The following is a 12,895-nucleotide window of genomic DNA, read 5'->3' as shown; positions in this document are numbered from 1 at the left end:
GCAGGTCCAGGGAGGTGATCCTCCCCCCCTATGTGGCACTGGTCAGGCCGCAGCTGGAGTACTGCATCCAGTTCTGGGCACTGCACTTCAGGAGGGATGTGGATAACATGGAGAGGGTCCAGAGGAGGCCACTCTCATGATCAGGGGGCAGCAGGGCAGACCCTACGAGGAGAGGCTACAGGACCTGAACCTGTTCAGCCTCCACTAGAGAAGGCTGAGGGGGGGATCTAGTGGCCTGTTACAAACTAATCGGGGGGGACCAGCAGGCATTGGGGGGAGTCCCTGTTTCCCTGAGCACTGCCAGGAGTAACTAGAAATAACGGTCACCAGCTGGCAGTGGGCAAATTCAGATTAGACATCAGGAGGCGCTACGTCACTGTCAGGGGGGCTAGGATCTGTAACCAGCTTCCAAGTGAAGTGGTGCTGGCTTCTACGCTGGGGGTCTTTAAGACAACACTAGACAGTCACTTTGCTGGGGTCATTTGACCCCAGTACTCTTTCCTGCCCATGGCAGGGGGTCGGACTTGATGATCTGCTCAGGTCTCTTCTGACCCTACCAACTATGAAACTATAAATGCCCTTTGAGCTTGAACAGATTTGGGTTAATGCTTTTTCTGTTCCCTCTGAAACTTATTGGATATTTTCCTTATATTGCAACATGTTCCAGAAGGCAATTTCTCATTCAGGATCAGTTTAACAATACTCAGGATTATGGTTCTCTCTTTAACCACAGGAGCAGTGAAGTGCAAGCAGCAGCACTGCTGACTTACTCATACTGCTTTTAGAGGGGCCATCTTGAGAGCGCAGAGAGGGTTTGCTGTTTGCAATCTGGGATTGCTCTGCTGAGAGAGTGAAGAGAGTCTCCATTTGGTTGCATGTTTGTATTTTGGGAGGTGGTGTGGACATCTCAATGTTAAGCTAATTGATTAACTATGCAGGCTACAAAAAGAGCCTGTTCATCTCTCCTTCTTTCTCTGTAGATTTACAGATGTGTTCATTATTTTGCCATGACCTTTAAAAACTAAATTAAAGCCTAACTTCTGCCTGCCTTGGTGTCTCAAAGAACTGGTATTGAAGCCACTTAGGCTTTTATCCTTGGGCTTGTGACCTGTGACTGACAGAAACAGCAGTAGAATTTGAGTGATTCTATAAAGTGTGTGCAGTTGATTTTTTTTTTTAAATTTAAGATTAAGGAGATGCTTAATGGGCCCTTTCCAAAGTTATGTTCCCCCTCCTTAATCTTCTTTTTTTTCCAAGCTAAACAAACCTTAAACTCTCTCAATACTTCTTCATGTGGCTTGCCATCCAACCTCTTTGTCACTTTTATCACCCACCTTTGGACTCTCTCCAATTTCTCTGCATGCTTCTTAAAATATAGAGCCTAGAACTTCATACGGTACTTTATGTGAAGCCTAACTTGCACTGAATAGAGCGGTATTGTCACCGCCTGTGTCTTGCATCAAATATTCTTGTTGATGCAGCTCAAAATTACATTTTTTTTGTTTGTTTGTTTGTTTTTGACTCGTATCGATTCTGTGATCCACCACAACCCCAGATACTTCTCAGTAATGCTGGTACCCAGCCGGTTATCTCCCATTATATATCTGTACTCTTGCTTATTTTCCCTAGGTGTAGAACCTTATATTTGTCTGCACTGAATTTTCTTCTGTTGTCTCCAGGCCAGCTGTCCAATCTTTCAAGATCCTTCTTTCAAGATAGAATTCAAAATTCTACTCCTGTCCTCTAATGTTAATGTGTTTTGCAGTCCTTCCCAGTTTCATGTCACCTGCAAACCTGACCAGGAAGCTCTCCATTTGAGCATCCAAATCATTAATAAACATGCCAAACACCATTGGACCTATGACATACCCCTGCTGAACCTCGCCTACCTTTCTGACATTGATCCATTTTATAATTGCCCTTTCAGCCAATTGTATATCCACTTTTATAGTAATTTTAGCTACCCCACATTTCTCTGGAAATGTTATGCGGGACTTAGTAAATTCAAGTATGTTATGTCCATTGAATTCTTTTAATCTTTCCAACTAGTAACTGTTTTAAAGAAGATCAAGTTAGTCTGGGATGGCCTTTCCCAAACTTGCAAATATTCCTGTATGACTGGTATTCTTATTTGTACATTCTCATTCCTAATTCCATGGAAACAAAATGTAGGGAAGTTCTTAAGGGTGATTGTTCTTCTGAAAGTGGGTGCATAGTTAACCTTCTCAGGAGCTCATAGTGCTCCGGTCCTTCAGGCTTGGGAATTTGGTGGACATCATACTTATCTCTGAAGTCCTAATTACCTTTGGGAGTTTAATGGTATTGGGTTGTGCTATTTTTTCCATGTATCGAAATAACTTCAGGTTTCCTTTTGCAGCACAGTGTGTCACTGTGGGTTTTTTTTCCCCTTTCCTGAAGGGTTCTTGGTCACTTTGAAAAGCCTCTCTTCCTGGAACTGTGCAAGCACATGTTTTTTCTGCAGTTGCATGAAGGAGAATACATCTTCCGTCCAGGGCAGTTGGATAACAGCATCTACGTTGTACAGGATGGCAAGCTGGAAGTTTGCATTCAAGAAAGTGTAAGAATAAACCTGGCTGCTGATTCTTGCAATAAATCTTTTCCTGGCACAGCATATAGCTCTTTCTCAAACTCTCAATTGTGTAATGATTTGGAGCAGGCTATTTTTATTCCATGTAGGGCCAAAGTGTTGATTCGGGGCCTTGATTTGGACCAAGGTCTCCCACCTCTTAGATGACTGCCCTAGTCAGGTTGACTATAAGGTATTTTGAGGGCCTGTCTCTCACTGTGATGGAGAGAGAGTTTTAGCCTCCATCATTAGCTCAGTGATTAGCGTGGATCCTGGTTTTCCCTGATTTTAAAAATTTGCAAATTCTCTGATAACCCCAAAATCTGTGATTAAAATTACTCATGCCCCTCACTCACCCCACAACACACTCCCAGCCCAGCTGGTGACCCTCACTCTCCCTCCCCCAGTCCTGCTCGCACAGCCCCTGCCCCCCAGCTGCCAGGGCTATGGGGCCAGGGACTCAGGTCTACAACTCCTGTCTCTAACAGAAGGCAGCGGCTACTGCAGCAGAAAGAGCACGGAGCTGGCTCCCCTGCTGCCTGCTACAGAGCAGGATGGGGGTAGGGCCAGCTCCTGGAGGCAGCATGCACTCCCATATGGCAGGCGGGACCTGGCGCCCCCCAGATCTGTGCCGGGGGCAAGGGCAGGGCGGGTGTGCACTGTGCGTGGCTTCCCTGAAGGGCCGATAGTACACTGCTCCGGGTCCTGTGCTGCCAGCTGGGCGGGCACTGCTGTGGGAAGCTTGCTGGGGGCTGAGGGAGTGGGGAGATGTTTGGGAAAGCCCCATGTGGAGTGTCTGCCCGGCTGGCAGCATGTGGACCCAGGGTGGCATGGTATTGGCCCTTCAGGAAAGTTGCACATGTAGGCACAGAGCCTGCTTGGGCCGATAGCACCCTGCTTGCAGTTCATGTGCTGCCGGCCAGGCGGGCACTCCCTATCTTTCTCTAACACCTCCCCACTTCCTCAGCCCCCAGCCAGCTTTCCTCGCAGCCTTGACCTGCACCCCCCCCATCCCCTTGCAAGCTCCACTTGCCTCGCAGGCTCCAGGAGGGAAAGTGAGCCTGAGCTAAGCCTTGGGTGATTTGAGAGCCTCAGGCCCCACCCTTCCCCCTCTCTCTATCCCTCCAGTCAGGGCTGGGGGTTTCCTGCCCTTTTTGCAATCAGCTTTTGTGGGCTGGAACTCTGCCTGCCTGCAGAGCTCTTTGCAGAAGTGGGAAATCTGCAGCTTTCTCAGAAAAAATGGATTTTCCCTTTTAGCACTGATAAAATAGGGAAAGCCATGGTTTTCTGTGTTTTTTTCCATGGGAAATGGAAAACCCGGATCCCTGGTGATTAAGATGCTCCAGTGACTATTTGTTTATGCCAAGTGGAGCACCATAACTAGGAGAGATTGAGAACACTGTAGTGCAGAGCACCTGGTAGCTTGGTAGTTAGAAGCAGACTCCTTGCCCAAGAGAGAAGTGGGTGCATATCTCCTCAAGAAGAGGACAGAATTGAACCTTGGTCTCCCACAACGTGCGTACATGCCTTAAATGCCAGGCTGTTGATAACCGCCACTTGCTTTTTTCTGACAGTTTTGCAAACCTAGTTTCCAACTTTTTTTTCTTGTTGAAACTAGTGAATTTGGCTTGAGTTCATGAACAGTTTGGCATAACTTGAATCCAGGTTTTCCAGCATATTTAATTTTTGCCAAAAAATTGCCTACCTTAGCTGAAAGTAAAGAAAGTAAATAGTTCTGTATGTTACAATGACAAGCAATATCTACAGCCTCTCAAAGAAGACAGCAGAGTTTGGATCAAGGTGTAGAGAATAAGATGAGGAGGCCTGCTAAAGGAGAGTTTGTCATTTGCACGTCACCTCATGTCAAACGGAAATGAACAAAAGTAAAATACTGCTTCATCAATTCAGTCGGTTGCCTGAAGGTAGTGGTCAAACTTACACAGTGGACTACTGCACTTTCAGAGGCATGAGGAAAGTAACCTTTGGGGTTAGTTTTGCTGGATGAAAGCATCTGCCAGGCAGTATTTAGATTATCTTGTCAAATTAGGATGTAAGGGTTGAAAAATTCTATTTGTGAAATGAAGTGCCTGCCTGAAATGGCCCATTTAAACCTGAAGATGGAGTTATGAGCCTTAACTTGTCTATTTCTGTTCTTCCTGTAGGATGGCACTGAAGTGGTTGTTAAGGAAGTGCTGGCAGGAGATAGTGTCCATAGCCTCCTCAGCATTCTTGATGTTATCACAGTAAGTTTCTATGTGGGGGTGGTACCATTGGACCTGTCGGAGCTAAACAGGCTTGGTATTTTAACTTTACATTTTTCATTTTGGTTGTTTTCTCTTGTCTTTTGGCTGGGACTGTTCCTGGTCACTAGTAAAAAACATGCCACAAATAAAAAGATATTTCTGGGTGCATTTGAGTCAAGTGTTTAACGTTTTTACTTTCCTCATGTTTCTGATGGGTGGCCTTTGAATCCCTCCATGTTTTTTTTCTATTCACTCTAAACATATTAGATTTCCTTTTTTCTCTTAAGCTATTTAAGTATATTTTCAACAATGTACCTGCTGAAATGTTAACAGTAGAAATATCCCTTCCCTTGTTGCAGTAAGCATTGTTCATGGCATATAAAGTAGTTGGGGGAAGTTCAGATTTTGCTTAACTGAATCCTTTATTGGTAACTTGTTGGAAGTTGAATAATTATTTTGCATATATATAGGGCAAATAGCAGCTGCCTTTATCTTCATTGAGAAAGCGTGGTTCATGGAGAGCAACAGGTCCCAATTTACATGACTTCCTCAATAGTTGAGCTGTTTTCTGTGCAGAGCAGTCAGAAACATTGTGCCCTTAGATCTCTAATACCACTGGTGTCAATACTCCTAAGGGCTGAAGAAGAAGGTGGGTTCCTGCCTCTTTGTAGAAATGTGTGGGTTGTATATAGTCTGTAGGCTGCACTTTGGCCACCTTATCCTGAAAACCATCTCTTGTACTAATAGTAATAGGACATCATGCCAGCCCAAAGGTTGTATTTCATTTTACCCCAAATACTTCACCCTGTTTTCCATAAAAGTATTTTGCTGTCTTGATACCGTAGTAGTGGAGCTGTTATCTTCACTTTCCAACGTGTGCCTGGTCAGAGTTGTCTTCAGTCATTTCATAAAATTGCCCACTGTTACATTACCTTTTCTGTAATTCACAAAAACCTCCCATCGTTTTCCATTCTCACAGTACCCTTCAGTGTACTAAGCCGTTCCCACTCCTCCAGCACCACTCTGAGAGTTGCTTCACATTAGTCACCTTTGGTTTTTAGATCTAGTCTCAAACCATGATGGCAGTGGTACCTTAACAACATCTATTATGCTTAATCTAGCAGTTGTATATTAAAATTGGGTTTCTGACAGGACAGAACATGTTAATTGAAAAGTGTATAGGGTAAAATGCCTAGTGAGAATAACTTTGGGTTTGCAGCTGTGCCTTGGTGATTTGGTTTTTTGTGGAAAATTTCTGCCACAGTTAAATCACTTTTCTCCTGCCATTCCTTCAATGTCATTTTGTCTCTTCTCCCTCTTGTGCAGTCAGCAGTAATTTTGCATAATATCTATATGACATTTACATTAACTAGTCTTCACCACACTTCCTGTTTCGTAGGACATTTGAACTCTCATGTGGGTGATGAAACTGAGGCAGGGAGCAGTTTGCTCAAGGTCAAAAAGGAAACTCACAGCACAGCCAGAGTTAGGATCCAAGCATTCTTGGCTTTGCATCATGTGGCTTTTCTTATTACTTAGTGAATTATTTTTATCTTCTATAATTAAAAATAAATTTGCAGTTGATAACATAGCAATTATACTGTGAAACTAACTAATGACTTTCATCCTTCCTAATGCTGCTAATGCTGCCAGTGACCATTTAAAGGTTGTGCTCCTTAACTTGTTTTAGTTACATGCCAACACACTGACTGGTCAGATAGATAGATTGTTAATTGAAACAAAATGCAAGCGACTAATTAAATTCCAGCGACGGATTTGTGGAATACTGTGTATATTGCTACTGTGCTTTTTAAGGATTTAATCAATGTAAGTTGATGAATTTGTCACCTCTGATCATGTAAGTATGTTTGAGGGCTTTTCAGAGGATATTGACGAGGTGGATGCAACGCCTAAGCAACAAGTCCTGTGTTATCACATATCTCTTCCCTGTCTCTTGTGTTGGGGAGCAACTATTTGTTAAAAGGATGCATTAAACCTTAAGCACCAGTGGTCCTAGCATTCCTGCAAGTTGTTCTGTGCTGCTTTCAAGGTTGTCAAGTCTTCCTTTAGTGTAGACATAAGTATTTCCATTTTCACAAGTCATGCAGTCACCAATATGTTTTCTAGATTTGAGCAAGCTTCTGAAGGAAAGGGATGGTATACCTATGTGCTAGTATAGTGTTAGTTGCAGGTTTTCTTCTGCCTGCCCTTTGGAAGTCTGAAGGGATGATAAAGGATTTATATTGTGGTATCTGATATCTGTTTTGAAATCCTCCTTATTGCCAGATCTAGCAGTTGTTTCAAAGGGAGGAACATGAACAGAGGAACACAGATGCCATTTCTGTTGTTATCTGACCAGTATTAAGTTTGCTAAACAGGGATTGTGCATCTGGAAGGGAAAGATCATTTGCATAGCAACCATCCTACATAACAAATGACCAAGCATTATAACAGTTATAACTAATAGAGGTGCACTGATAAAGATTTTTGGCCTGATACTTCCAATTATAAATGAGCTATGTTGGCCAATACTGATCTGATTGCTGATATGCAGCCCAGCATCCATCTGGTAAGTCTGTTGGGGGTAGGAGCGGAGGGAGGGAGGGAGGGAAGGGTTGTGAGGGGCACAGATTAAGTCCTCCATGGTGAGGAAGGGAGTGGAGCTGGGGCAGGTGCTGCTTAGCCAAGATTGGTGGGACACAGGATGGAGCCATGAGCAGCTCATCTGGAAGGTGCAGGGAGAAGGGGGTAGCTCCTGCTGCTGTGTGCACCCCCAGGGGAGGCAGGGGGGGCATGTGCCCCTCGGATCTGTGTGCAGAGTGAGGGCAGACTACTGCTGGGGCCAGGGACGGCACCAGGCTCTTCCCAGTGGGGGGGATGGGATGGACCTGCACTCAGGGTGGGCAGGGTGGGAGTGGGGGCTACAGGGTGGGCTGCAGCCACCCTAGAATTTGCTGTTGCCCCTCCCTCATAGCCCTCCTTCCCAGTGCCACCACTGGCCACCCCAAGCACAGCCCCAGCCTAATTCCCCTTCCAGAAAGAGCCTGGTGCCACCCCTGTCTCCAGCTGGCAGTGGTAGCCTGCCCTTGCCCCATACATAGATGTGCAGATACATCCCCCATGCCATCCCTGGGGATGCACGCAGTGTCAGGAGCTGCACCCCCCCGTGCCCCCAGATGAACCACTCACAGCTCTATTCCGAACCCTGCCCTGGTTGGGCAGTGCCTGTCCCAGCCCCGCTCCCTCCCTCACTGTGGGGGACCTCAATCTGCGCCCTCCCCACCCAACCGACTTACCAGCTGGATGCTGCTGTCCAAGCTTCTAGGCTGGCTGCATGCATGCTGCAGCTGCGTGCATGAACGCAGCGTTTACTGGTGACATTATCAACCACATCAGCCAAAAAAACTGATTGCCAATAATATAAATTTTTCCTCTTATTGGTCCCAATATGATATGGACCAATGTATCAGTGCACCTCTAATAACTGTTATTAAGTTAGGAGTAAGGCTGAAGGTTGGGGTGTCAAAATCATTCAGTCCCGTGGCCCAGATTGAGGGTCTGTGGGCTGGATTGGGCCATGCTGGAGCCAGTGGGCAGGGACAGTCCAGTTGGACACTGCATATAGTATGTTCCCTGTGCCAGAGACGGTGCATGTTGGCCCCGCTCTGAGGCTTGTGCAGTGCAGGCAGGGCTGGACCTGGTGCTATAAGCAGTGCTTATAGCACAGGGGGCCAGCATGGAGCATGTGCTCTATGTGGTACCTCAGCAGACCAGCTCTTGGAAGTGATTCTGGGCTGGTGGAGATTGGGCCCCAGACCACTTAGCCTTGCATGTTGGCTCCAGCACTCATATCTGGCAGGGCATTGCATGCATCAGACATCCCTGTGCTGGCCCCCCTTTGTTGTGGGCAGTCTCCCTGGTTTTGGGTCCTGTTCACACCACAGGCAGCACAAGCCCTGGATTGGGCTAGTGTGTAGTGCTACTGGGCAGGTCCAGTCCAGTGGGGCATTATGTGCAGCCTGCTCCTTTTGCTGATCCCCTGTGCTGCAGGCAGTGCATGCTGGCCCCATTTCAAAGCTTGTTCTGCTGGCGTTGCAAGGGTTGACCTGGTGCTATGAGCACTGCCTACGACCCAGGGAGCCAGCATGGGGTGCAAGCGGCCCAGAGCCAGTGCACAGGATTGGTCAGGCACATGTATCTTTCATCCCTTATCACTGTCCTGTGCTGTGAGCAGCACCTGTGGCACTGGGTCCAGCCTGTGCACTAGACTAGCTCCAAATACAGCACGTGAGGTGAGTCTGAGACCCACAAGCCAGATCATGTAGGTCAGTGGGCTGCACAAGGTCTTTGGTCTTATTTTTTATATATATCTTAGTAGTTCTGATCTTGTGGCAATAGTGCCATATAAACTTAGAGTAATGCATAGTCCATGCTTTTCAAGAGAATGTATAATTGAAGAGTGATGGGTTTTTTTCCTCCCCTCTCCATTGGAAAATTGGCAGGTTTCTTTGCTGAAATCACCTGTACACCTGCATTTTGACAGACTGGATCTAACCTCCTGTTAGGAGCTGGCCATTTTTAATTTTGTTTCCTTTATTTGCTTTGCTCCTCTTTAATTTTGCACAAAGCAGCAGCATGAAACAGGCATCAGAAGACAAGGGAAGAGGTAGTAACATTAATTGAAGTAGAAAAGTACAGAAGGGACTAATTTTCAGCATCCAAGAATTCTGTTGAATAGTTCTTGTAAAGTTTTCAGTCATCTTCTCTTTTTCTTTTTTATTCAATTGAAAATGAGAAACATAAGGGTTTTTAATAACGCCAAACCTACCTCAACCAATGTATGTAGATGGGGAGATACTGCAGTAAAAGAATATGGGTGACCACTAGGTCAGATTTAACACACTCATTCAGTTACAAGCTCACTCTTGCAATAAAATTCATCTTGGTCATTAGTTGGATGGGAGACCTGTAAGGAGAGTGTAGACTGCTTGAAGTAGTGCCCCCTGCAGCTGTTGTGGAAATTGAGACAGGGCAGGTAGAAGGAGGTCTGCAGGTAATGAACACTTGGAGATAAAGCATATGCCCTGGCTCTGGGTGAGAAGCACAGTCTGAAATGGAGAAACTCCTTCAAAGTAAGTCCCAGCAAATCCAATGGGATGAGAAGGTAAAGAACCACACCAGGAGTACTTGTAATGCTCCCCTCTGCCCTAAACTTAAATCCGTCACTATAGGGATGAGCCAGGTACGTAGCTACTGCATGGCCTCTGTTCTTTCTGGAGCAGAGGGAGAGGACAGCTGCTATAGTAATGCTCTGGTTTGAATTCTTGACGTAGATGAGCCAGGATAAATCTGGATGAAAGAGGCAACCAGTACTCTCCTGCCTTCTCTCACAGTATTCCCATTCACTCAACCTTCATCCCTCTGTTCAGATTGTTGATCACTGCTATGTGCTCCTTTCTTGTAATTGCACAGTCTCTGAATACTCGAGTGTGGTTGGTAAGTTACTGTGTTTGTTGGCGTTACCTTTCCATGATGCAATTCAATTTGAAATATGGCAAGTTAACGTTTTAAAACTTTGATTACTCCAAGCTTTACTTGTTCACTTGTGCCTGAAAGATTATAAATATGAGCTGTGGGGTGAAACTTGAAGGCTGTATAATGCTTGTGCTTCAAGTGAGAGGAAAACAAGGCAGTGTTTGGAAACAGGACGCTCTCCAAAGGTTTCCTCTGCAAAAATCAGTAAATATCTTATTGTAAAATATAAAACAAACACCAAAAATTGCCTTTTGAAAAACTTACATTTTATGCTGTAGAACTGAAACACCACTGTGGCAGGATCCCCCGAGTTAGTTAAGGCCATGAAAGTACAAACTTCCCATAAGGTGAGATACTCAATTACAGAACAGTTAAATATAGGGATTAAAAAGGTCCAACTTTTAATAATTAGGGAAAGCCATACAGCAGAATTGGGGAAGATGCAATATAACATAAAGGTTTAAAAAATCACTATTTTTTTTTTTAATACTTTTTTTTTTTTTTCCCCTCCCTCCCCTGGCTCAGGCTTACTTTCCCATTCACAGCTGGTTCCAAAGGAATCGCATGAGGTTCAACAAGGACAAGTGCAAAGTCCTGCACTTAGGGCAGAGCAGTCCCATGCACAGGTAGAGGCTTGGGGCTGACTGGCGGGGCAGCAGCTCTGCAGAAAAGGACTTGGGACTTACAGTGGACAGTAAGCTGAGTATGAGCCAGCAGAGTGCCCTTGTTGCCAAGAAGGCTAGCGACATGCTGGGCTGCGTTGGTAGGTACGTTGCCAGTAGGTCAGACTAAGTGATTATTCTCCTCTGTTCAGCACTGGTGAAACGGCATCTGGAGTACTGTGTTCAGTTTTGGGCTCCCCACTACCGGAAGGATGTGGAGAAATTGGAGAGAGTCCAGTGGAGGGCAGCAAAAATGGTGAGGGGTTTGGGTCACATGACTTCTGAGGAGAGGCTGAGGGAACTGGGCTTTTTTAGTTTAGAAAAGAGAAGACTAAAAGGGGATTTAATACCAGCCTTCAACTACCTGAAGTGGGGTTCAAACGAGTGGAGCTGGACAGTTCTCAGTGGTGGCAGGTGACAGAACAAAGAGCAATGGTCTCAAGGTGCACCAAGGGAAGTTTAGGTTAGATATTAGGAAGAATTTGCTCACTAGGAGGGTAGTAAAACCCTGAAACAGATTACCCAGGGAGTTGGTGGAATCTCCGTCCTTGGAGGTTTGCAAGACCCAGGTAGACAAAGCCTTGGCTGGGATCATCTAATTGGAGATAGTCCTGCTTGGAGCGGAGGGTTGGACTAGATGACCTCCTGAGCTCCCTCCCAGCCCCGATTTTCTATGATTTCTGTAATCACAAGTGGGAACAGAGTTGAGACTAGGGATACTCTTGTTGAAATATTGATTAATATATGCTTAGAGAGAAAGAGATGCTGACTTTGCCTGTGTAAATAAATGGCTTTCTTTGCAGTTTTCCATGTGCTATTAATCTTATTGTGGCATCTTTCATGAAATTTGACATGGTAGATGCGCCATAACGGTTCATTTCCTCAGTTTTCTGTGAGCTTTTCTGTATCTTATGAACAGAATGCTAAATGACATGTCAACCTCAAACACTGAATTTTGTTTATTCTACTCATTAATTTTGCATGTAGAGAAGATGTCCTGTCATAATGTTAGCAGAAATGGATGGTGGGGAGGTGCTGCTCTCGCCTTTTCCTACCACGAGTCACTCATGCACCAGGCCATGGCTTTACCCTGCTGCCATGGCCCAGCAACTGTTGCCACTCCCCTCAGGCCACAGCTGTACCCCGGAGGGGAGGTGGGGTGGTGGGCAGTGTCGCCTGTGAACCCCTGCCCTTCTGACATGTTTATGGATTCCATTTGGAATCTCTGAGTTTACCTTGTGAATCATTTTTGGATGCTTAACAGTGCCAGCATTGTGTAGTACCCTGCAGCACCCTTGAAAAGATCTCAAGGCACCCTTGAAAAGATCCCAGGGTGTTCATCTGCCCTTTATCATGAGGTCTTGTTCCTGGAGATAACTGTCTTGTACACATTCCCCTTCCAGTGGCAGAGGTTCTTTCCCACAAGTGAACCACTGCAGGGCCCAAATTGAGAGTCTCTTTCTGAGCTTGGGCTTTGTTTTAACTTGAAGCAGAGCCAAAAGCTATTAAAGTTGATTTCCAGAAGGGAAAGGTGAGTTCATGTGATACAGGCAAAGAGCTCTGCATGTTCCAGATCCTGTCCCAAATGGAGTCTCTTTGAAGAGTCTGACATTTTGGTCAGTTTGCTTTAATTTATCCTTACTTTCTCTTGAGGATTGTCTGAGGCTGAAACTTCCAAAATATCTTGTATGTTTAATAGGACTGTGACTAAGTAGTACCACACATCTCATAGTACAGTCTCTCTCTGTCAAATTGTTATCCCTGTTATTGCATAAACACTCCTCAGTGTTGGGTTCTTTCAAAACCTTTTATATTTCCTCCCAGTATTTTTCTTTTTTTTTTTTTTTTTTTTTTTAAAGAAACATAAC

At 45.3% G+C, this 12,895-nt stretch overlaps 1 protein-coding gene across 3 annotated transcripts in view; it reads left to right on the top strand.

The window, feature by feature from the left end:
* Positions 1–12,895, top strand: part of PNPLA7 (patatin like phospholipase domain containing 7) — a 257,027-nt gene that overhangs the window by 30,857 nt on the left and 213,275 nt on the right. For all 3 annotated transcript variants that reach the window (XM_019540522.1, XM_019540520.1, XM_019540521.1), the window contains exons 8-9: positions 2,419–2,578; positions 4,750–4,830. In XM_019540522.1, the coding sequence (XP_019396067.1) occupies positions 2,419–2,578; positions 4,750–4,830 (241 nt within the window). The remainder of the gene's footprint in view (positions 1–2,418; positions 2,579–4,749; positions 4,831–12,895) is intronic.

Source organism: Crocodylus porosus, unplaced genomic scaffold (assembly GCF_001723895.1).
Source record: "Crocodylus porosus isolate Cpor-Errol unplaced genomic scaffold, CroPor_comp1, whole genome shotgun sequence".
NCBI classification, from domain to species: Eukaryota; Metazoa; Chordata; order Crocodylia; family Crocodylidae; genus Crocodylus; species Crocodylus porosus.
Note: the sequence above shows the minus strand (reverse complement) of the source record. Positions and strands in the feature narration are given on the sequence as shown.